At 40.7% G+C, this 26,103-nt stretch overlaps 1 protein-coding gene across 1 annotated transcript in view; it reads right to left on the reverse strand.

Annotated features, from left to right (window-relative positions):
- Positions 1 to 273: 273 nt before the first annotated feature.
- COL28A1 (collagen type XXVIII alpha 1 chain) overlaps positions 274 to 26,103 on the reverse strand; it is a 181,856-nt gene continuing 156,026 nt past the window's right edge. Inside the window, exons 31-36 of the mRNA XM_030308009.1 lie at positions 21,230 to 21,266; positions 19,050 to 19,604; positions 16,701 to 16,858; positions 5,169 to 5,361; positions 2,304 to 2,476; positions 274 to 986 (exon numbers count right to left, since the gene is read on the reverse strand). Of these exons, the coding sequence (XP_030163869.1) occupies positions 2,304 to 2,476; positions 5,169 to 5,361; positions 16,701 to 16,858; positions 19,050 to 19,604; positions 21,230 to 21,266 (1,116 nt within the window). The 3' untranslated portion in view covers positions 274 to 986. The remainder of the gene's footprint in view (positions 987 to 2,303; positions 2,477 to 5,168; positions 5,362 to 16,700; positions 16,859 to 19,049; positions 19,605 to 21,229; positions 21,267 to 26,103) is intronic.

Genomic DNA, 26,103 nt, shown 5'->3' on the forward strand with positions numbered 1-26,103 from the left:
ACTTTTAGCAAAACAGAGAAGTCTGACAATACTAAGTGTTGACAAGATTATCAAACAGTGGAAACTTTTATACACAACTGGTGGGAATTTATAATGAATTGGTTCAAAACACTTTGGGGGAAAAATTGGTATAATATACTATTTTTGAATATTTATATGTCCTGGAACCCAACAACTCCATCATTATACCCAGCATATACCCTAGAAAAACACTGGTACCCATACACCCAAAACTACATAAGAGCATTTGTAGCAACACTGATGGAACAGGGGGAAAAATTAAATGGAAACAGTTTAATCATAGACAAAGCAATGGTTAAACATATTTTGTGATATATGCCCACAGATATGATGCAACTTTGAATGTAAATGGACATTTATGAATTAGAATATATTGACACACCAAGTTGCAAAGAATTACATATTATGAAACAAATGTTCTAAAGCTCAAAAAACCTAAATAATAAGTTACTTAGGAATACATTTAGATATGGTAAAACATATAGATTAATGATAATATTGAATGAAAACAGCAAGTTGCAGAAGACTAGAACATGACCCTATTTTTATAAAGCTAAAATAAGCAAGACTATGTATTGTGCAGAGCTACAAAAAAAATGATTTTACATGTAAAATTACCTATAAAAACCTGATAGCAAAGTGAAGTGGTAAACACAAAATTCAAGATGAGTTATCCCTGGCAGGGAACAAGGAGCTGGGATTGCAGAAGGGAACACAGGAAGCTTCAACAGAATTGATTATGTCTGGTTCATTGTCTGTATGATATGTTCACTGATGTTCATCTTGTTATAGTGTTTGGTAACTTACAAGTATATCGTATGTATTCTTTTGTGGTCTCAAATATTACATAATAAAAATGTAATTAAACCACACAAAATTGTTTTTGTTAAGATGGCTATTCTTCCAGCTTCCTCTTCCTGGACTGCCCTTTTTTGTATCTCCAAACTTGAATGAGGGTCACAGGCCTGAAAGAAGAAAAAAGTGTGTTGTAAGATGATATATAAAAATGCTGTCTAAGCACAGCTCAGAACTAATGATCTTCCCGGGCTGGATGTCGCAAAATTATTACAAAAGTGACAGAGCCAATTCTCTGTTACTCTGTTGGGTCGTATTTCAGTTTAGTGGCTCAGTTTTCAGAATAAGTCTTGCCTTTAAAATACCCTGTTCCGGAGCCTATGGTCTTCAGCGAGTCCCTGGCTATCAAGTGCTTTCTCATTCTGCCCCTGAAAACTGAGTGACTCATTTACATATTTTAAAGGAAGGGTGAAAAGAGTTTCTTTGTTTAAATTACAACTTTTGTCTTAAATATAGTTTTGTTTTTTTACCTTTGTTACCAAACATGTTAGAGGAGTGAGAAGTGACAATTGTTAATAAATTTGAGTTAAGTAGTTTTCTTTTTTTTTTTTTAATTTTTTAATGTTTATTCACTTTTGAGAGACAGAGACAGAGCACAAGTGGGGGAGGGGAAGAGAGAGAGGGAGACACAGGATCTAAAGCAGACTCCAGATTCTGAGCTGTTGGCACAGAGCCCAATGCGGGGCTCGAACTCATGAATCACAAGATCAGGCCTGAGCCAAAGTCAGATGTTTAACCAACTGAGCCACCCAGGCACCCCTGAATTTTCATTCAGATTGGTTTCTCAATCACTTTCAGGGCTAGGGAAGCAAAAATCTAACTACCCTCAGCACCTCACTCCTATCCCAGTACCTCTCATCTCCCATAATCACCATCTTGCTGGGTTTCCCCCAAGCAGGATGTCTTTCTGATCTCGCCACATGCTATGCACAGACACACTCCCATCCCTTCTGATTCCCAGACTCAAATCTTTTCTACCACTGCCCTTTTGCTATAGACAGGGCTGTAAGGGGGTTGGGCACTGAGACCAGTGAGATGTACTGGGTGGGTGCTGGGGACATTGGGAGGTTGGGCCAGGTGTTTAATCTGACATAATTCGTATCAGAACTACATTGCCGGCTGTGATGTAGTGATAGCCTGTGTCTTGAGGTTACACATCCCTGACTCAAATCCCCAGCCCTGCCACTTTTTAGCTGGGTAACCGTCCAGTGGTCCCTGAACTTTTCAGAGCCTCAGTTTCTTTGCCTATAAAAGTAGTTAATACCTACATCCTAGGGGTGGTTGTAAGGACTCACCTATGCTTGTGAATTTTAAGTACTCAGTAGGTACTCAGGTGTGGTGTTTTATTTGTATTGGGTGAATGTGTTGAAATATAGAAGCTCTTTCTAGGTGTGCAGACTACACTCATTAGAGGTTGATTCACTTACTCATCCTTGAATGCAGATTTCTTGACACTCGTTTTCACTGTTGAATCTATTCCCTGAGCCATTACAGCCACTGAACCAAAAGCGGGCACAGGAGTTGACCTGTTTGTCATAATACCATCGAACTACATATTCGCCACAGTCTCCCGGCTTTAGGGGTTCCAAGCATCTAGGATCTAGAGTCAGAAAAGGATACCATGTTATTATAGGCTTTTTTCCCCCTGAAAAGATGAAAAGAGAAAGCTTTGTAAAGTTTATTCTCCATGCACAGAAACACATCAAGGAAGAAAATATGGTTCCAAGTTAAAGACGTGTTCCCTGATACCTAAAATATTTCCTCCAGCACCTGAAACTCCACTATTGGATACTCCTTAGATCTTCATGCAACCTCATTAAAAATGCATATTTCCCTGAAAACATAACCCCGTGAGCCTTCATTGGCTAACACTCTTGCAGGGATTAGTTGGTAAGAGAAAAACAGGAGTTCTTCGTTTACTTTGGACTTGATCTAAAATCAGATTAACATTTGGAATAAAGAGGATCTCAGCCTTCTGTACACATTCCCTCTAGAAAGCGCCACTTGTGATCCCATGTAATTGTGCCCACTAGAAAAGGAAAATCCTTGGGGTGTCTGGGTGGTTTGGTCAGTTAAGTGCCCGCCTCTTGGTTCAGGCTCGGGTTATGATCTCATGGATTGTGGGATAGAGCGTCAGCACAGAGCCTGCTTGGGATTCTCTCTCTCCCTTTTTTTTCTGCCCCTCCCCTGCTCTTGCACACACAGGCACCCTTTCTCCCTCTCTCTCAAGATAAATAAATGAAATGTAAAATGAAAATAATAAATAAAATAATAAAAATAACAAATGAAATAATAAATGAAAATAAAATAAGTTACCACAAAATAAATAAATAAAATGAAGGGCTCTCTTTATATCACAGGTTTCTCTTAAGAAGAGTAGTTCTTGGGGCGCCCGGGTGGCTCAGTGGGTTAAGCATTCGACTTCAGCTCAGGTCATGATCTTACAGTGCATGAGTTTGAGCTCTGCATTGTGCTGTCTGCTGTCAACACAGAGCCCGCTTCCAGATCCTCTGTCTCCCTCTCTCTCTGCCCCTCCCCTTCTCTTTCTCTCTCTCTCTTAAAAATAAATAAATATTTTTAAAGTTTTTAAAATAAAAAGAATAGTTCCTGACAATAAAATCATGACCTTTTAATGTCTATTTGCAAATAAGTCTCAGAAACACTTCCATTGTAAAGAGGAAAAAAAGACAAAGGAGAACTACAATAGGAAAGCCATTCATTAAATCTCTCTTTCTTTCATGGTACTCCTTAGTGTCTTGATTAGTATTCCTTCCTGAGGAAGTGATTCCAAGGTGAGAAAAACCACAAAAACCAAGTAGGTACTTACCGCCTGAGACTTGTGTTCTGTGAGACAGTTTATATGCCACAAGCTTCATTTCTCAATTGTAAAACAAATCCTTTCTCCATCTCCTGTAATCATTTCCCCGGATATAGAGCATGTCTGTATTCCTTTATTTTCTAAAACTAACTTCCAAATCTCCTTCTCCTATGAAGACTTCTTAGACCGAATGGAAAGGAGCAGACTTTCACTATCTCCACTGTTAAAAACAATAACTGAGTAATGTATACCGTGTAACTTGTCAAACCAATCTAAAGTTCTTTTGGGCAAAGATGTTGTCTTTCTTGCATGTTCTTCAGAAACGATGTATATAATGATTAATTTCTATAGATACTAACTCCACAGAAAATGTGTTGATGAGTTGGAATCTAGGTTCTAGCTTTTTTCTCTTCTATAATCTAGGAGTCAAAAATTCAAATGTCTACATGAGTCAAGGCCACATATAAGACAATAGGGAGTGGTAGGGGCCATGGCAAAATGAGAACACAATCATCTGTAAAGGCATTTAAATTTATTTATTTTTTTATGTGTATTTATTTTTTTATTAATTTTTTTTTCAACGTTTATTTATTTTTGGGACAGAGAGAGACAGAGCATGAACGGGGGAGGGGCAGAGAGAGAGGGAGACACAGAATCGGAAGCAGGCTCCAGGCTCCGAGCCATCAGCCCAGAGCCTGACGCGGGGCTCGAACTCACGGAGCGCGAGATCGTGACCTGGCTGAAGTCGGACGCTTAACCGACTGCGCCACCCAGGCGCCCCGTATTTATTTTTTTAGAGAGAGAGTGAGCAAGCCAGGAAGGGGCAGAGAGAGAGAGAGAGAGAGAGAGAGAGAGAGAGAAATCCTAAGCAGGCTCCACACTGTCAGCACAGAGCCTGACATGGGGCTCAAACCTATGAACTGGGAGATCATGACTTGACCTGAAACCAAGAGTCAGATGCTTAACTGAGCTGCCCAGGTACCCTTGTAAAGGCATTTAAATAAAACAAGCAGACAAACAAACGAAAAACAATAAACATGGCGCACCTGGGTGGTTCACTTGGTTAAGTGTCTGACTTTGGCTCAGTTTCATGATCTCACAGCTCGTGAGTTCAAGCCCTGCTCTGTGGTGACAGCTTGGAGCCTGGAGCGTGCTTTGGAATCTCTGTCTCCCTCTCTCTCTGCCCCTCCCCTGCTTGTGCGCGCTCTCTCTCTCTCTCTCTCAAAAATAAGTAAACATTAAAAAAACTCCTAAATCTCTAAAAAACTAAACATTATAAGAGCTTTAAAATTTTCTTATTGCACAAATTTGTCCTATGACCATTCTATTTTCTTATTCTACCTATAATAAAATGAAAAGTGTCTTTTGTCCTCCCTGAGTCAACACATGTTATTTCTGAATGAGATTTCAGAGACACACCCCTTCTGTGCCTTGACATTGTAGATGCAGCAGCTGATTGCCAGGTATCTCTTACCTTGGTGCGCCAACTTTTCTGGCTTTAAGTTCAAAATGGGACTTGGAATTCTTGTTTCCAGACCCTCTGCCCCCTCCTCAGGGAGGCTGAGCAATGGTTCCTGGGTGGTAGCAGCCTCAGGTGAAGGAGTGGTAGTCAGGCCATCAGCCCAGTTAGGCTCTTTCTCTTTGTCCTGGGCTCCAGAGACAGTGACCTACACACAAAAAAATTCACGTTTCTAGTTTGGGGAAATATTTCAGGAAAACCTCAGCATTGCTTCTTCTCCCCAACTCTCCAATATTATTTCAATAAAAGCTCAGGGAATGATGCCCCTCTTCTGTGTCATGCATCCCAGAGTACCTAAGTTATGGACTTCCCTTCTGCCAGGCACAGATGTCCCTGTGCTTGCCTTCCGGAGAGATCCACATTCAGAGTATGAAAGGTATGGGCTTGGGAGAAGTTTATCTCCATTCTTTTCATACTCACTGTCATGAGGAGGGGAAATAACCACTAGTTTCTTTGATCTTGCCTTTTTAACGGACTTTTCCATTTCTTAACACTAGAGAAATTAACAATATATTCCAAAATATCTACAACAAACCCTCAAATGATTTTGGCATTGGGAATTGGGTGGCAGAGGACAATCATGCAGGTGAAATAAAAATAGTAGCAATTGCTTTTCGTCTCATCCTGTTATCTGGACCCCAGCAAATGCCCAATGCTGCAGGATGCTCAGCTTCTAAGAAGTTCTAAAAATGTTTGTTAGTGAAGAAACAAAGGAACATAATGTCAAAAGCAAGTTTTCTGGACTCAAGTTTCCGAGTTCTGTCTGAATTTATGATATGTAATGAGACAAGGCAAAAAAGGTATTTTGTTTCGAAAAAAAAGTCACGTCAGTTATTGTTGACAAGGTCAGTCTTTTATGGGACCAATTAAGTTCTTTTACTTCTTTTCCCTTGGACCCCAGCTACAGGGAATTGAGTCAATCATTTATCTTGGTCTTAGCACGGTATGGTCACTTATCCTTGCAAGGCACTCTTTTTGTTTTCTTTTTGTTTATTTATTTAAATAGGCAAATCTAACTAAGTAAAGTCATTTTTTGATGTTTTCTTACCTGTGTTTCCTATCATCCTGGGACCAGAGCCAGCTGTTATCATTAGCTGCTCTCTGCTGTCTAAACTATAGACACACACACACACACACACACATACACACACACACGGAAGGACTAATCAGTTCTATTACTCATTGTGTACATTTTTACAATGATTAAAGTACTACCAGGTAAATCAAAGCAAACATTTCCATTGGGACTGATGTAGTCATCAGCCCAATATAAAGAGCACTCAATTCAAATACAATTATGGTATGTCACTAGCCCCAAAACACAACTTTTGGGACAAATGGAGATAAAACGATGGATCACTTGGCCTTCCTCCTTCTTTGAGAATGGTCTTGTGTGTACAATATATCGATTTGAATGTGCAATTTTGTTGTCATCATTGAACTACAGAATTTTAAGGCTAAAGGAAAATTCTGTGAATACTTCATTTTCTATAGGGGAACCTAAAGCTCCAAACGAATAAAGAGCCTCCCCCAAATCATTGGTAAGCTGGTGATAAAATCTGAGAAATGCCTGTTTCAAGAAAGAAATCCTATGTTTTGGTTTTGTTTTGTTTGCACATATTTTGTTAAGGAAAAAAATAACTTAAAAGCTTGACTAAGGAGTAGTTTATCAAACGTAAAAAAGCCAATAGGCAGTAGGCTACACTTCAGATCTACTATCTGTCAGGTGAGAAGTTTCCTATGAAGAAGTGCACTGGGCAGCAGTTTTCTTAAAGGAACTAACTCGGCCTTTAAATCATTCCCTTGTTCAAGCCTTAGGGCCTCATAAGTTACTCTTTACCTCTTGTAAGTGTAGGAGTGTGTGTTTTCTTTCTCAGTCACAGCATCATTTGGGAATTTTGACTGCTAGAGCATTATACCTCAGGTTCTAGAGCAAATGGAATTAATATTTTTTCATCAGTGAGAATTATTTTCCCTTTTGGTTCCATGAGATTTCAGATTATTTAAACAAATGCATCATTATTATGGTTTGTCATTTTTATAATTTTCTTATTATAAAAACAAACACAGTCCTTGAAGGGAATTGAGAGAATCTGGACAAGCAACAAGAAGAAAATAAAAATCACAAGGGATTCCACCTCCCAGAAATAATCATAGATGATATTCAGGTGTATTTTTACCTCAATCTTTTTCCTCTGTGCATTTATTTTAACAAATAAAAAATATTGGAGTGTTAACAGGTTTTCTATGTTCCTTTTTTGAACTTATTATATTACTGTGGCCCTAAAATACCATTTAATTATATTACTACCTTTAAATATACAATGACAATACCTTTTTAAACATTTAATTTATTTGCTTTTCTTTTTTTCTGTTGGAAACCACATGCTGATTGCTGGATCTAAGAACACACATATTTGAAGCTTATGAGACAGTCTTCTCCAGAAAAGTCTTATAATTTGCATTCTCACTAGTATTTTTTCTTAAATGATCACCATTTCCTAGCTATTATGACTGAAAAAAGATGTAATTACTAGTTTGATAGGTGAAAAATTCTTCAACTGTTCTCCACAGCCCTGCCACACTGTGTCTCCTACACACACACACACACACACACACACACACACACACACAAACACGCACGCGCTACCTCACCAGCCACTCCTCTCAGCCCACCTTACTATGACCTTTCATTTCTTCCCTTTCATTCTGCCTCAGGCTCTCAAAGTCTGCCCTCTTAAGGGGCCCAGGAAAAGTTGGTCCCCAGCACCAAAACCTTTCCCAATAACCTAGTCAGTGCTAATGCTCCCCTTCCAGTACGTGCATAGTGCCTTCAAATGCTCCCTGCCTTGGCCCTGATATCTAGGAGTTAACCTTTAATCCTACATTATTTCCTAACCTTTCCTGTTTCACATGTGTAACTATCACCTCCCTGATAAGAGAAATTAAACCATGCCACATTTTCTTTCTTTCCTTCTTTCCTTCCTGTTTGTCTTCTTTTTAAAAATCTTTATTGCATAGAACAGCAAACAGCAAATACTAGTCACTGGATAAATTCAGAGTGCATTGGAGGGAGAGAGAAGGAGAGAGGGGACTTTGGGTTAATTCCATTCCTTTAGGTTTTAATGTCATTGTTTTAAAATAAGAAAAGATTAGACCCTGACATCTCTCTCTCTAAAAGTGGTATTTAAGCAGTCCCAAACTTTACTGGCAGAATGCTCACCCGATTCAGGGTAGTCATTGCCTTTGGAGGGAGGGGAAGGAGGAGGAGGAGGAGGATCAGACTGACCACAAACAAGCAAGGACTTTAACTTTATCTGAAGCAACAGTGAGTGAACAAATGGAAACCTGAGTCATGTCCTGGTGGCAGGCAGTCAACTGCTTGTTTTATGCATTCTCTGATCTTTTATAAATCTTAAACCTAAAACAAAAGCCTATCACCTCAACAGCCTTCCTTGGAGGAGACCAGTGGTCTTAGCTCCGAGCAGGGACTCCCCACAGAAAACAACACAGAAGAGGAGCTAGGGGCACGTGAGGGGGCAACACCTAGAGTCCAGGGCTACTTTGTGACGCTGGACAAGCACATGTGACAGTGTCAGTCTCTTTCAGCCTTAGAGCAGATCTTTAAGAGGAGAAAACAGATTTCATGCAACATCCTAGAAAGCAAATGTGAGAGCTAAAAGGAGAATTACTAGCCAGGGTGCCACCGGATTCCAAAAGGTCATTTGGTTTGTGATTTCCAAACATTTGTCTTGTCATTCATTACCCCGAATCTTGCATATATTACAGACAGGCTCTTCAAATCTGAGCTCATGTCTTCTCTGGATGAATGTTAGTCATCATCTGCATTAGCCCATGTGTTTGGACTTTGCTTTTTCCAAAAGTGAGGATCCAAGTTTCTCCTGGTTGGTTGTGGGGACTCTGCTCCTGCCAGCTGGCTCCACAGCCAGCGCCTTCAAGGTGCCTGATTTCTTAGGCTTCTAACCTTAATTGACTCTTCCCAGGTGACCACACTTCTTTTTGCCAGGTCTCTCAGCACATATCTAAACTGATGCTCTTTATTTTCAGTAAAGGCTGCTGAGGACTGTTAGGAACACCTTAAGTTTGGGCTGTGTGCCTCCCCTGATGGCCTGCAGCTTTCCTAGAGGGTGGACTGCAGGATTTTATTCTGTTTAAAACCTCCTCTACATGAGTATAATGCCCTCCATTCTGCCGTTGCCCAGTAAATGTTTCAGACTCTTCTTTCTAATCATATTTTTTTTTTATTTTTTTATTTTTTTCAACTTTTATTTATTTTTGGGACAGAGAGAGACAGAGCATGAACGGGGGAGGGGCAGAGAGAGAGGGAGACACAGAATCGGAAGCAGGCTCCAGGCTCTGAGCCATCAGCCCAGAGCCCGACGCGGGGCTCGAACTCACGGACCGCGAGATTGTGACCTGGCTGAAGTCGGACGCTTAACTGACTGCGCCACCCAGGCGCCCCAACATATTTTTTTTTTAAAGGAAGAAGAGTCTAGCAATAATCCTTTACTTTGCAAATGAGGGAACAGAAACCTTAAGTAATAGGTGATTGACGCAGTGTCAGGCAGCTATCAGATTTTATTTCTAAGAGGTCATTCACTGTCAGATACGCTGTAAATTTTTAAAGTCTTTTTAAAAAGACCACAACACACTAAATAGATGCATCCAGATCTCTGAAATAATAACATAGAAAAAAAAAAACAACTACAGAGCCAAGGAAATAAATATTTAGCTTCAACATTGACAATACAAGCCAAGTTTCCTAACTTCTAGGTCCAGAATATTTCTTCTAGATCAGTCTGCAGTGTTTTTTTTTTTTTTTTGCCCCTTCATAAGATAGAAGCATCTTAATAAGTCTATTATTAGCAACATATGGCACTTATACAGCAACTTCACCAAACAATACTAATATTGGTTGTTTCATAGGGTTTTATCAAGAATTTGAGTTTTTTGACCACCACAATGAAAGAATATTAATTTTATTTTATAAACAAATTATAATATTGATCAATATAACCATGTCTGTATATGTGGCTTAGTCAAGGACACTCACAAATAATTAGGTCTGATTTCAGGAAATCAACTTAATTTTCCTGTTGGTGGAGAAACTAAACTAACACTAGTCTCGGTCTCAAGTTGTTTCTGAAAGTTTGAAAAGTCCACATGTTTTAAGAGCATTGATTATGAATAGACTATTTCATTTAATAATGTGTATAATATGATCAAGCAACTTGCAGAATTTTGCTTGAATTCTGTTAGGAGGAATTCAATACCCTATTAGGAGGATCCTATAGGAGAAGATATAGATATACCCAAGTGTTTATATTATTTTTCCTAATGTACTGTCATGGGGGCTTTATACCAAGTTAAAATAGATGTCACTGTATTATGGACAGGTTTTTAAAGGAAATTCAGTCAAAATGGGATTATATCTAGGAGAAATAATTGATGATGTTATTTTTAAGAGTAAAAAAATAAATGAAATGACACTATCAGCAAGTAATGAGTAAACTGGAGAGGATGTGGAAAAGAGAGATAGGACAAGGGTTTTGAGACCATATTATTAACATAGAAAAGAAATGATGAGACCTCAATCTGAATGGATGAGGAGAAAAGAGTTGACAGCATGGATTGAGAGATGATAAGAACAGACCAAAGAAGACAATACCAGCAAGTATGGAGATAAAGTAAGATTACAGCTACCAGTGCATCCAGGTTTCCCATCAGGTGCCTGGCTGGTTGGTGGGACTATATCCCTAAGGAAGGCAATCTGGAGGAGCAGCATTGTGAACGTATTCCATGTTGGCTGACTGTGGAACACGCAGAGTAAGATCTGCACAGATAACAAAAAATGTAAACCTGGGGCCCAGGAGAAAGATCTGGACTGGAGAGGCAGATTTTGAGAGTTGTTAACATAGGTGGCTTTGGAACTCAGAAAGAGAAGGCTAAGAACAGATGTTAGAAAAGTTAAGAGTTTAACATTTAAGGAATAAACAGAGAATCCACCAAAACAATTGAGAAAGGAAGTTCAGAAGGCTGGGGGGAGAACAAGGAGAAAGAAGACTCTCAAAATCAAAGAAAGGAGCGGCATGGTGTTTATGCAAATGAGAGAGTAAGTAAGAGGATGGCAGTAAGGATGTGGCAATTAGGAGATTGTTTCAGTGCCATATTGGAGGCAGTAGCCTGCCTTCAGAAATTTTTCCCAAGTGAACAGAACTAAGGAAGTGGAGACGGAGAGGAAGGGAAGGAGAGTAAAGGGATATGTGTGTGTTTGACAGAGAGGCAGAGACAGCAGAGACTGGCCTGTGGAATAATTTTATTATAAAAAGATAGAGATAGGATATTAGCAAGAGGAACATGAACTAAGGGAGGGTTAGAGAATGTTTTAGATGTGAGAGTCTAAAACCTATTTACTAGCTGTAGGGAGGGAGTCAGAAATATTGGCAAGAAAGGAAATATTGACAAAACAGTGAAGCAAGGTCCTAGTCTTGGAAGACGCAGAAGGGAATGGGCCTCAGAGCACAGGTAGGAGACTAAAAGGTATCACATTAGAATTGAGGATAGAGCCTAGGGTCATATTTTAGGACAAAGGGACACATCCAATTCCAATATCAAGTCAAAACCTGCCAGAGCTCTAGTTCTTAAAGAAATTGCCAGTGGAGCCCATCTCAGGATGGAGTAAGAATGAATACACATTGCAGGGAAAGGAGGGTAAGAGATGGGAGAGCCAGCAAGAGTGAAAATGAGATGGACATGAGGGGAGTGATGAGGCAAGTGGGATGGGGACCGGGGACAGGGTCCCACTAACTGAGAGGGTGGACAGTGAGAGGGCGGGACGGCCAGCCATCAGCCTGCTATGTTAGTTTGCCATTTACATCATTTACATCAATAGGTGTACATTTCCTCCATGGAAATGAGGGGCCTGCATCCTGGCATTGGACTGCATCTCCTGATGAGAACAAAGGCGAGAAGACTCCCAACTTCCCACTTCCTCCTGGTACAGAGCTACCCAGAGGCACCCTTCCCACACTAGCTTGACTCCCCCTTCACTGGCTTGCTGTGGAAGCACCCTGCATAGGAATCCCACAGCCTCCTTTCCACCAAGAGGAATATATCTCTGCTGCCAGTTATCCAAGTTATTGGCAATCAGGGAACAAATTTTCATGGTACAGAAAGAAGCTTTAAGGAAAAGGTACACAGGGCTTCTTGCTTTTCTACTCTTTCAACTGGAAAAAAAAAAGCTAGAATATTGTTATAAGAAACCAGCTCCAGTGAGTAAACAACCTGTGTGTTGACATTAGTTTATTAATGCATTTAGAATGACAAAAAGTGACTTCATGCAGGAAATTAATATGCTTATTTGCTTAATGAACCATTACTGGATATAATCAGTTGGTCTGACTAAATAATGTGTCCTTGATTTTATTGCCCCACTCACATTTATATCTTGGAAATCTTAACCTAACTGAATATGCCCAGAAAGAATAAAGGAACATGAGTGCCAACATTATTAGTCCCGTGAAAGATAAGGATTTTTTTAAAAACAGTATAATTGATGCCTTTCATTGAAGAAAAATTTGAGATTTCTTTCTTAGCCTAACATTTGGCATAGCATTCATTTGGTCAACAAGTATTTATTGGGCATCTATTGTATGAAAGATGAAGCACAGTTTTGAGTCATAAGTGGGACACAACATTTATTTAGACACAGATCATGTTCTCAAGAAAGTTCAATCTGTTAGGAGAGTTAAGGTATATGCATAAATAATTATTAACAATGTAAAATGTAATCAGCTCCAAAGAAAGAATCCATTATCCTGAGATCTCAGGAGAGGAACAGACTAGAATGGATGCCCATGTTTAGCTTCCCAAGACTGGCCTAAGAGAGCAACAGAGCAGGGGTTGCCGAAGTGTTATGAATTTAGTAGAACCTGGGAAATGCACCTGCTTTCTACATTTCCCAACCCACCTGTTCACAGATGTGTAGTGTGCCTCACGTTCACTCCACAAAAAGATGCAATGCTTAAAATGTAAGTCCTTCTTGGAGGTGGAAACCCATTGACTTAGAGTTCACACAAATGTATAAATAACTAGACTTTTCTCTAAGAACAGATTTTGATAGAAAGAAGAGAAGAAGGAAGGCCAGAAGTAAATGCTGTAAGGGGTAATGAGGCAACAGAGAAAAGAAATACAGACACAGTAACAGAAATAAGACTTCTGGGATCATTTGTTTTACAGGATTGCCTAGGGGTAGGCTTGGGAACAATCTGAGAATCGAAAGGTTTGGACAGATTCACATTACATGTTTGGATTCTTGTAATTATACATTTATTTATTTATTTTTGTAATTATGCTTTAAGATAAAGGTGGTGTGCATGTACAGGTATATAAGTATGTTTTTGTATTTATGTGTGTGTGTACATTATATATGCACATGACAGAGCTATGAATATAAATGCAGATATGTTTGTTCAGTCTAAAATCTATTAGGAACATTTATTGTTTAAAACTTCAATCTTGCCTTGGTGCTTCTGCAAAGAGAGCCAGGGTGAGAAGGTCTAGAGATAAGGGCTAGAAGCTCAAGATCTTTGCAAGCTTCACTATCTTGCTCAGAGGCACCCTAGGAGAACCTAGCTGAGCCTCAGTTTCCCTTTATGTGGTGCTTGGTGTTATAAATCCAAACCATTTTGGATGCACTTTTCTTATGCCCTCCCCTCCACAACTACTAGACTGCTTCATCTGTAATAATCTGTTAACATCATTTGTTTCTCAGGTCCCTCTAACTTCCTGGGTAGTGATAGCAGAGGCAGAGGGGCTTGCTGTCCCTCATTCTGTGTTGTAAGTGCCTTGGAGGTCCTTCAGGCACCTCCACTTTACCTGGAGCAAACTTAGCTCATTATTTTCCTCAAAATACCCCACCCTGGGGCACCTGGGTAAGTCAGTTGGTTAAGCGTCCACCTCTTAATTATTGGCTCAGGTCATGATCTCACAATTTGTGAGATTTGCCTTCTATAGCCTCCATCTCAGCAGATGGTGTTTCAGTTCACTCCAATCCAAGTTAGAAATCCAGCTGGTTAAGTTCCAATCCCTCCAGTCACTAAATTCTACCCCAGAAATGACTTCTACTCTATGCCTGGTTTCATTCTGACCACCCTGCATTAGTTCAGGGCCTCATTACCTCTCTTGGGGACCATCACAGGATCTCACAGCTCCACTCCAATCTCCTGTCCTCTTCCTCCTTCTACTTCTTTGTGCTGCAACAGGGTTATTCCCCATGCAAACCAAACATGACCATACAACCCTCACTTTAGAAACTCCTCTGCTTTCTCCTGGCTGCCTGGCCTACAGATGAAGTTCAAGCTCCTTCACCTGCCACATGACATGTGTAATGTCCAGCTGTAACACTCACCATTCTTCCACACACGTCTTAGGCTCCAGTTAGACTGAACCTGTCTTAATGCCTTAAAATGCCATGCCTTTTGGAATCCCCCTTTGCCCACATGTTCCCTCTGCTGGAAATACCCTTCCCCCTACCCTTTTCTTGAGAAACTCCTACTTATCCTTAAAACTCAGCTCAATGCCACTTCCTCTGTAAATTCTTCCTTTACTCTGAAATTAACTGCAACATCTTTTGTGCCTCACCCACAGCTCTGCTAAAGTTCTTAATAATTCTTGCATGTTCCATATTCCTAATAGGCCATGGACTTCTCTTGGGCAGAAACTGTGTCTTAAGAGCCACCACCTGATACAGTGGTAAATGATCAATACGTACTATGGAATTCATTGATTACAAGGAGAGTTCAGGGTTTAAGTGCCACTTGCTGAATCAAACCTGAGTTTGCTCTCATATAGGAAATCTTCAGAAGGGGACAGATTGAGTAGGGAAGGGACAAAGTGGTAAGTCACACAAGCAGGCAAGGCCCCAGGAGCATTCTATGCTCAGGAAGAGATAAACTGTGTACTTTCTTGTCTGTAATTTACTTTTAAATGCTCAGTGAAGACCAGAATCAGCAAGCCCCATGGGCCAAATCCAAGTTTTCGTCTGTTTTTAGAAACAACTTTTATCTGAATGTAGCCACATTGGTTCACTTAAGTATTGGCTATGGCTGCTTGTGCACTTCAAAGGCAGGGCTGAGTAATTGCAAAAGAGATCAAATGACATGCAGAACTAAAAATAAATAAGTAAATAATTTTACTATGTGGCCCTTTACAGAATTTGCTGACCCCTGATATAGACCATATGGTATAAATGTGTATGTGAATTTCAATCTGCAATCCAGGGGCACTCTATTGCTCTCACTGGAATTACTCATCTTGGAGTCAGTCAGTATTTAATCAAATAAAAATATATTAGAGACTTTTATACCCTTTTTTGAACAGAGTATAAAAATCCAGTGAGTCCTATAGTCTGTCCCCTTAGGAATGGCAACCTAGGCCATCTGAATGGTTCTGGGTCCAGCTAGTAATCTGGAGGTTTCTCAGGGCCTTAGTCCAACTAGATAGTTAATTGAATCCTGATGCTAGAATATTACTGCATTTGCTAATAATGAATATTTCATGTCCTTTCATTAAAGCACAGCACAGGGACTTCACTGAGCTCACAGAATAGGGATATGACACCTGTGTGCCTCTTGCTAGGAGATGTCCATATGTGTGGTAGGGATCAGTCAGCCCTGCTTCGATTGTAACTTGGTGGGGAAGAGACCACAGCACTCCTTTACTGGTAATTATGGCAGGCTCTCTAATTTTCACCTAAAAGAACCTAACAGCTATTGCTCCTGACCTGATTGGCTGAGGTCAGTGCCCAGAAGCTTGCTATGGGGATTGTCATATTTGTCTCAGCACATTCAGGGGGCAGTTCTTTCTCGCACATGTGATTGAGGAACTCTGAAACAGAGCATCCACCTTGTACCACAGAGATGCTTAGCCTCCCACTCCATCCCCACTCTGAGCACAGGAGGTGGAAGCTAAATGAGCAAGAGCAGGGCTTGGATCATGGAAAATGGCAGGTTGAACATGTGCACACATAGAAGAAACTTGCGAGGATGCAGAGTGGGGAGCATATACACAGAAGGATGAGGGGGACTTGTGACCTGTACGAAAGGATCCACAGAGCAAGGCAACTGGGTGATTAAAATAGTGTAGTGTTAATCTGTCCTAGTAGTGTGCACGATTTCTTTGGTGGTAGCTGGGGTACACTACAAAAAGATTACTTGTAGCACTCAATAAATAATTACTTATAAAATATGGAAACATTTTTAAAAATCATATTCATGTTCACAAGCCCCAGAGCTATTTTAGAACCAGATATATGAAGACAAAAGTACCACTATTTATAGTCAAGGACCTGAAAATACATATCCCTCCCTCAGTTGATTCTTGCCACTGCAGGGCAAGATGGTCTTTGATGTAAAGCAGAATACACAATTTTAAGCTAGGCACAAATTAGGCATGACAGTTACTCACAGACTCTGAAATTTCTTCCTGAGGCTCTGGAGTGGATCCACCAAGTTCTTCCTCTGATATCCCCAACCCAGGTTGAAGTAGTGGAGAACCCAAAACTTGAATGAGGTAGGAATCAAAATCCTCACACTTCTTTTTAAACACTTTTTGCTTCAGGGTGTCTTTTAAAAGAGAAGTATAAAAGGGGGGGGAGAGTGGGAACAAATTATGTTTAAAGAGATCTTCCACACTTTGCTTAAAATAAAAAGACATTTTCACATCACTTGAAGTCAACTGCTCGGTGAACTAAGTTTTAAAGCATTTGGGCCTCACCTATAAGAGGCCATCTAAAATAATTCACTTTGGGGTGCCTGGGTGGCTCAGTCTGTTAAGCCCAACTCTTCGTATTGGCTCAGGTTATGATCTCATGATTCGTGGGTTTGAGCCTCACATGGAGCTCTGTGCTGGCAGTGTGGAGCCTGCTTAGGATTCTCTCCCTCTCTCTCTAAATTTTTTTTTCATGTTTATTTATTTTTGAGACAGGGAGAGACAGAGCACAAGTGGGGGAGAGGCAGAGAGAGAGGGAGACATAGAATCCCAAGCAGGCTCCAGGCTCTGAGCTGTCAGCACAGAGCCCCATGCAGGGCTTGAACTTGCAAACCACGAGATCATGACCTGAGCTGAAGTCGAATGCTTAACCGACTGAGCCACCCAGGCGCCCCTCTCTCCCTCTCTCTTGCTACCCCTCCCCCATTTGCACTGTTTCTCTCAAAACAAATAAACTTTCAAAAATAATAAGATAAAATAATTCAATTTAATTTAATAACGTACAACAACCTAAAGTACGCAAAAGAATGACTTAAATCCTTGCTATCCAAAGCATCAGTTAGCTGAAGTATTCTGTGGAAGGGGCAAGTTCTACCCATAAGAAGTATAATAGCCAGTCATCTCTGGTTTTAGGGATAGCAAAAGGCCAGCCAGTCCAAAAATATATCCCTCATTGGCTGGAATGAAGTCTAACTCCTTTGGTTAAGATGATAAAATTCTTAATTATCAAAACATAATATGTCTGAAATGTATAATATTTATGGCCATTCTAACACATTAATAGCCCAGTGAGATTGACTATGTCAGATAAACCCACCAGTCACCCTGCAGTGTGTATTAAGGAAATGAAACCCCAGGTTCGAAAGGCCTGGAGAAAGGGAGAAAGTGAAAGTAAGAAGGTTCTGAGTGAGGCATGCTATTCTTCTGGTGAGCTATGCTAGGACCCAGAGTAGGCCAGGAGCAGCATGAGGCAAAGAAAGTCTGTGTTAGGCCACGTCAGACCCCGCTCCAAGATGGGTGGAGAAGGAAAGAGGGAGCCAAACCTAAGACTAAAACAGATTAAGCATATGTTTTACTTACTTCCTAAGCTGGAATGAGTTATCAGTTTCCAAAGAATTGGAATATTGCTTGTGAAACAATACTGACCCTACTGCAATTGTAGATGAGTTAGTGTCTTAGAATGACTCACTGGAAAATATCAGTTCATGTGAAAGAGTAAAGTAATAGAGGGAAGCCCATCAGAGTAGCATGATGAATATTCACAATGTTGTACTTTGAGATAAACTCCTGGGGCACATGGGTGGCTCAGTTGGTTAAGCATCCAACTCTTGATATTGGTTCAGTTCATGATCTCATGGTTTTTGAGATCGAGCCCCACATCAGGCTCTGCACTGACAGCATGGAGCCTGCTAGGGATTCTCTCTCTCTCTCTCTCTCTCTCTCTCTCTCTCTCTCTCTCTCCCCCTCCCCATCTCTCAAATAAATAAACTTAAAAAAAAGATAAACTCCTGATATCCACCTGTTTATTCTTCATTATGTTCATATTTTGTTAAGAGCAGAGAATAGGAAATAGAACAGAGACTAGAATAGAATAATCCCAGTTATTGTATTTCTCATCTCTTTAGATTACCATAACTTTTTTTCATTCCCTGTGTACTTCTTAATTCACTTTGCTTTCATGGTTATTTTCTGCCTTGCTATTGGCTTACTGCATCTCATATGCAATTAGGTAACTTTTTGAACATTACCTTAGAATATCCCCAATCCTACTCTTTCTTTTTAACCATATCCTCAACCATGATAGCTCAGTTAACAAACTCCAAGGCCAACTCAGCACTTATTCCAAATGAATAAAGACAAGAGATTATACTCTCTAAACTGGATTGATGCTAAATGTGTTTTACCTTCCGGAGTTTATGTGTTCAATTAAATGTTGGTGTAAGCCTCATTAGCCTCCTACTGATTTCCATTTTTGGTCAGAATAATCCAGTGATGTGGTACTTGGAGCAATAACATCAACTCCTTTCACCTGATACTGAGTCTTACCTTGCAGGGTAATGAAGTCATCAAACTGATAAACGTGCTCACTATCTGGGTCAGTAGCAATCAGATTCATTTCTTTGTGGAACATTTCAAAGTTGGGGTCATTTTTCTTCACTACCCCAATCACAAATATTTCCACATTCATGTCACTGGCTTTCTTCACCACCTCTGTCAGATTCTTTTCATCTCGGATATCTGTCTGCCCATCAGTGATGACCAAGGCCACCTTCTTTACACCTGGCCTTGCGGCTTCAAACATGTGGTTGGCTTCATGGAGCGCTGTGGCCGTGTAGGTGCCTTCCCCCAGATACTGCATGTTGTCCACAGCCAGCTTGAAGTCATCCTTGTTGGAGAACTGTGTCAAGTGGGCCACCTTCTCCACCTTATGGCTATAGTTAATTATGCCGATGCGGGCCGTAGCTAGGTCCAGAGCAACCTGGTCAGACAGAGTCTTCACAAGATTTTTGATGATCTGGAAGTTCTCCAGCCCCACGCTTTCAGAGCTGTCGATCACAAACAGCAGTTCTAGAGGAGTCTCTCTGCATTTGGGCCCACAACCTAAAAGATGCATGTTGAGGTAGAAACATTGCATGAATGAAAATAAAAACTTACTGATTGGTATGAGAGAGGGGCAGGGATGAACCAGAGACCTGGATTATTACTTTCCTTCTCTGTGAGTGTTAACATAGCTAACAACTGTCCCCCTCTGGTTTCTATATCTGACTTAAAAAAAAATAGTATACTGCAAAAACAACCCCACAAACCCCCCCCCCCACCAAAACACCGTAGAAGATAAAATAACGAACAGCTATGTGCCAATTTCTCCGATTAAAAAAATACATTTTTAAAAGAGACGGCATCCCTGTGTATGCCTTCCTGATGACATTCTTCTCCCTCTTCCTAAGAGATCACCCTATCCTCAGTTTGCTCTTTATCCTTCCAGCATTTGTATTGAAACTGAATCTGAAAGCTACTATTTTAGTCTTCAATCATATCCTTCTGTGAGATTTGCTATTTGCACATTAGCATGAGCAGTGGGTAAAGTGATGGATTGAAAATGTTTAATCGTGGGGGAGGGATTAGGACCTGTAACTGTTCACAAGAATAGCTGTCCCCAGCTACTCAAGTTTATGTCTCGAGTCACTCACAGTGACCACTAAGCTGGCTCAGTGAGGCCAACAGTGCATCCATACTATGAAACCTTTTAAGGAGAATGATCTCAGAATGCTGGTCAATAAACACCTTCTATTTAGGGTTTACCATTCAAAGCAATCGTTAGAGTCACCAGGAAATAAGAACTATCAGGGCTCCATTGGTTTATTCATATCCTCAGGTTGCCCAACAACCCTACCACAAAAAATCATGAGGAAACTTGGTGTTATATTTACAGGGCTTCTAAAACTCAGAAGCCACGTCTAAATTGGCCTGTCACCATACGAGTCCCAAGTGGGTTCTTAAAGCCCAGAGGTCTTTTGGGGGACAAGCCAGTTCAGGGGTTCTCTGTAAGGAAAAACAAAGACGTTTCTGCCTCTGTCTGTTTGAAACACACAAGTTTCTCTTATCTTCATTAGTCTATTAATCTCTTGCCGTTTGGCTAATCTCTTTTCTTCCTCTTTCTGCTAATTCTATTTTAAGTCAATCATATTTAGCCATAGAAGCATTTAGATGGAGCTCTGAAGCAAGATGACCTCCTGACTCTGTCGGCCTGCCTCTGAAATGAAATGCGCTCTAGAAATAGTGCTTAAAACTCCACTCAGAGAGACTTCTTGCTTCAGGAAAAACACAGACAATATAATCACCAGCCAGGCTGGATTCAAATACCAGTTAGGCCCCTGTGGTTGTATTTCTTTTGTTGTTTTTTCCTTCCCAAGCTCAGGTAAATGTCACTGATTACAAATGAGCTCTGTGCTCACAAAAGGCCTGGCTGCCCACAGACTCCAGGGCCAGTATCTTCACTCTTCTGAACCACCCTGGGAAGATGATTTCTTTTTTTAAATCAGGATTCCTATAGCCTCTCTCACTGCTTCTTGCCATTTCTCATTGACTTTTCAAAAGAGCTTCAAACGTTCCCATGAGCTGTATCATCCACATCTCCGGGTGACCACATTTATCTTGACCAACACAGAACATAGTAGGGTTGGTACTTTAAAGTGATGATTCTCTTCTTGACAGTCAAATCTTACCACATATCTCAAAAATAATTTTGATAATTTCTTCTTTCTGGAGGACAAAAGGAAAATGTATTAATTATATGACCATAATATTTCTTCCTATAGTCCTAAAAGCTATGTCTTACTACAGTTAGCATTGGTCTGTTTCCTTTTATTCTTTCACCAAAGGAAATAAATAGCACAGGGGTTAAAAGTTGGCCACAATATATCACAACTGAAATGCGTTTGCATTGTGAAATGTCATAGCTCAGATTTTTGCAGTTCAGATTGTGGCTTAGCATTTATCAGCTGTGTGACCTTGGACATAGACGATCTAACAGTATCTGTGTCTCAGGGCCGTGATGGAGATCGAATGAGGCTGTGCACACTGAACTCCTAGGATAGGGTCTAGCGCCATAAGGTACCGCTTACAAGGTGCGGGCAATGCGTGCAATCAGTTACACAATTTAACCCACATGTGCTGAGCAACCAAGACAAGTACTGGGGCCAAAAGAGAATTCATTCTACACTGTATTCCCTCTTTCTTTTCTCTACCGCTGTCCAGTTTTGCAAGTCTCCTTCCCAGCTTCCCAATACTTTGACTTTGGCACTTCCATGAAGTGTCGCCATGTTCCTGAATGCCCCTGGTCCTGCAGCCATCAGCCCCAGCAGAAGAGCCTGGGATGAGGTGGGTAGTAGAAATAAAGCTGCCAATGCTCTGCCCTGAGCAGCACGTTTACGAATAACTGGGATGACGCGACAGAAGGCAGAATTCTATATTTGCCGAAGACAGGAAGGTGACAGGAATGATTAACTTAATAGAAGCCCAGAAAATCTCAACAGGAAGGAGGCATGAACCTGATCTAAGAAGATAAAAATTTAACAGTTGCAAAAGTAAAGTTTTGAAGAAAAAAATCTATACTGACAGAATTGGGGTAAAGATGACATCGTTGGTGATGTGACTTAACAGAAACACGTATGGAAAATATTCAGGGCACTTTAATTTAATTGTATTTTCAATTTAAATTGAGTAAAAGCCAATAATTCCAGTGGCTATTTAAAAAGAACTCCCAGATACAATATTATAAAATTATATAAAATGAGGAAGTCATCAGCATCACTGATATCTCTTTCGAGGGGGGGTGGGGGCTTGTCATATTTTAGCACATTTAGAGAGGCATTTAATAAATCTGAAACCAGGACATGTCTAGAAAAGGCAAATGTCTATATTTATATATTTATATTATGTATTTGGAAAGGGGAAATATATGTATTTATGTTCAATTTTTTACAAGTGGAGAAAATACTTGACACCTAGTTTATGATTATAGTTTTTCACTTAACATTATTGCATAATTAATTTCCCATATTATTAAGTATTCTGAAAAACTTGAGGGGCACCTGGGTGGCTCAGTCAGTTAAGCATCCGACTTCAGCTTAGGCCATGATCTCACAGTCTGTGGGTTTGAGCCCCGCGCCAGGCTCTGTGCTGACAGCTCAGAGCCTGAAGCCTGCTTCAGATTCTGTGTCTCCCTCTCTCTCTGCCCCTTCCCTGCTCCCACTCTGTCTGTCTCTCAAAAATGAATAAACATTTAAAAAAATTTTTAAAAATTGATTACTGAAGTCAGATGCACGACCATTTAAGGTTCTTGATTCATCCTGTCAAAGTGACATTCAGAAAAGTTGTAACAGACACCGCTAACAGCAGTCTATAAGAAAAACTGTTTTATTTTAGACACAAAATACTGGTTATTACTATTACATAATCTTTGCCATTTGATAGAACAAGAATTTGCAGTATTTTAAACTATACTTATGCAATTCTCAGTGAGGCTAAATTTTATTTCATAAGCATGTTTCCAAGTTGTATCCTCGTGTGCAAATTCTTTGTATGTTTTTTGTCCATTATTTTCTATTAAAATGTTTCTCTTTCACTGATTTATAAGAATAATTTATATATCAAAGTTGCATTCTAATGCTTTTCATTGTGCTTTTATGTCATAACTGGGTCTAAAATGCTTTAAGTATTCACATATATCAATCTTTTCCTCCTATTCTTTGCTTTTACGTGACTAAAATTGTTTTATTTTTTTCTACTCAAATTGCCCAATGACTACTTTGGCTATTTTTGTCAATGATGAAGCCATCAAATTTATATCCATCAAAAGATTTATAGTACTTCTTATTAGAAGTAGACAAATAAGTACTTTTGTAAGTGCTATGCTATTGGGTTGGAGCCAAAGAACCACGTTGGTCTGCTGGGATTTCCAGGGGTGGGAGCATGAGGGTGGGGTTGTGGTCCAGGGAGGTAGATTGTGAGCAGGTTGGGGTAGGAAATGGTGGCAGGGTAGAGGGGTTGGGGGAGGAGGAGGTGGGGGAGGAACATTCCAGGCAGGGGGCAAAGTACACAAAGCACAGTGCATTACAGTACTTGAGTAAACTTAGGACTCAGGGTACATGGCAGAAAGGATGACAGGAAATGTGGAAGACAGATGAACTCTAGAAGGTCTGTGTGTCATGTTGAAGGGTGTGAATTTTATCCTGGGCAGCTAGAAGACACATGGTCCCTAGGCAGAGAAGAGATCTGATCACATTTTACTTTAAAAAGGTGATCATGGCAGCCAGTGGAGGGGGTTGAGGTTCCTAAATAGTTCAGGGGAAAAAGTGACACCAGAAAGCAGCAGTGGCAGTGGATGGGTAGGAGAGGCTGGCCTGGAGGGACCTTTCAGAGGGAAAATGAAGGGGGTTGGTGAGTAATTGGAAGAAAGGGTGAGGAAAAGGAGTCTCAAAGGAAACAAATGGTGATGGCACACTCTCAGAGGTAGGGAAGAATGGACTAGGCAGGCTGGGAGCTAATGAAGATCACCGGGCTCAGCTTGGGCCTGGCTGGGTCTGATGCATCGAGGGGACATGTGGCTGGAGATGTCCAGTAGGCAGTGAGATGTAAGGTCTGGTGCTCAAGAGAGCAGTTCAAACTGGAGGCGGATTTAAGAAAAGCCAGTGTACAGCTGACTGTTGATGGCAGATGAGATTTCATGGAGCAGAGCCTTTCAGTCTTTTTTAAACTAGTGTATCCCCATACCCCCATTTGTTAAACATATTCTTTTCCATGTTTATAATCTAAAGACAATATTTTTTCACCCTCCATCCAACTTTACTATGATATTACATTAGCCTTTTCAAACTACAACCCCCCCATCCCCCGCCTTCCTTTCATGGCTATCCCTTCCTGAGAGTTTAAAGACCAGGAGAGAGAAGACTGAGGGCAGACACTGAGAAACGCGAACATGTAAGGGACAGGTAGAGAAATAGTCTTTCTGAAGCAATTTTTGGCATGAAGTATTAAAACATCGAACTCTGCCATTGGTATTTGCCTCTTAAAAGAGTAGTTTGCTAATCTGGATGAATCTACAACTGACAGCTGTTTGGGGATATATTTGGTCAGGGAGAGAGCGTGGGTGGGAAGAAGAAAGAGGCCTTCTAAGAGCAGCATTTGTGGGGGAGCAGACTAGATTTGGTACCAGACAAGCCATCTCTGGCTACAAGGGTTCTGCTACTTGTTAGCAAGGTGACTTCAGGCATATGGCTCAAACTTTCTATCTGACTTAGCATGTCTTTCATTGAAGTATAGATAACAGTACCTCACGGGGCTATCGTATGGATTAACATGGAGTCTTGGGCAAGAGAGGGTTGTGGCCTACAGTCTATCCCCTTCTCATTGCACCCTCTCCCCACCAGTTCTGCACTGCATGGGACCTGGGCCAGCATTCATGTAGTGAACACAGTCCTCAATTCTGAGCTCTGTCCAAATTCCCTGAAAACACTTTCCCCTTGCCCACCTTTTGGGTGGACCCATGCATACAGGTCAGTGCTGTCAGCTTTCCAAATGGGCCATTTAGGCAGGCAATTCTGGGATCCTGTGTGTCCAGAGTGTAAGATGGGGGGGGGGGCATGAGCTCAGGGTGTTCACTCTTGATGGCCCTGAGGACTCCTCACCCAGGAAAGGGTACAGCTGAAGAAGTACTAAAGGTCCAGAGTGGGCCCTCTAAGGAGCCCCCAGGCATCTTACCCAGTAAGGGTGGTACTGATGTGAAGGAGCCTACACAGTACCGGTCACATACTAGATTCGCACTTAATGAAAATTCTCTCTTCCTTCATTCATCCTTCCCTGCTAGGCCCTTTTCTAGAATCTAGAAAGCCAAATCAGCAGAATGACACCCCCATTTCTAAGATCTCTGCCTCTTGGTTAAAAATCTTCTGCTCAATGGGAATGCAAGCTGGTGCAGCCACTCTGGAGAACAGTATGGAAGTTCCTCAAAAAACTAATTTTAGAACTACCCGATGACCCAGCAATTGCACTACTAGGCACTTATCCATGGGATACAGGTGTGCTGTTTCGAAGGGACACATGCCCCCCATGTTTACAGCAGCACTATCAATAACAGCCAAAGTATGGAAAGAGCCCAAATGTCCATCGATGGATGAATGGATAAAGAAGATGTGGCATATATATACAATGGAGTAATACTCGGCAATCAAAAAGAATGAAATCTCCAGTTCCATCCATTTGCAGCTATGTGGATGGAACTGGAGGGTATTATGCTAAGTGAAATTAGTCAGAGAAAGACAAGTATCCTATGACTTCACTCATATGAGGACTTTAAGAGACAAAACAGATGAACATAAGGGAAGGGAAAGAAAAATCATATAAAAACAGGGAGGGGGACAAAACAGAAGAGACTCATAAATATGGAGAACAAACTGAGGGTTACGGGAGGGGTTGTGGGGGGGGATGGGCTAAATGGGTAAGGGGCACTAAGGAATGTACTCCTGAAATCATTGTTGCACTATATGCTAACTAATTTGGATGTAAATTTTAAAAAATTAAAAATAAAATTAAAAAAAAT

Source organism: Lynx canadensis, chromosome A2, assembly GCF_007474595.2.
Source record: "Lynx canadensis isolate LIC74 chromosome A2, mLynCan4.pri.v2, whole genome shotgun sequence".
NCBI lineage: Eukaryota > Metazoa > Chordata > Mammalia > Carnivora > Felidae > Lynx > Lynx canadensis.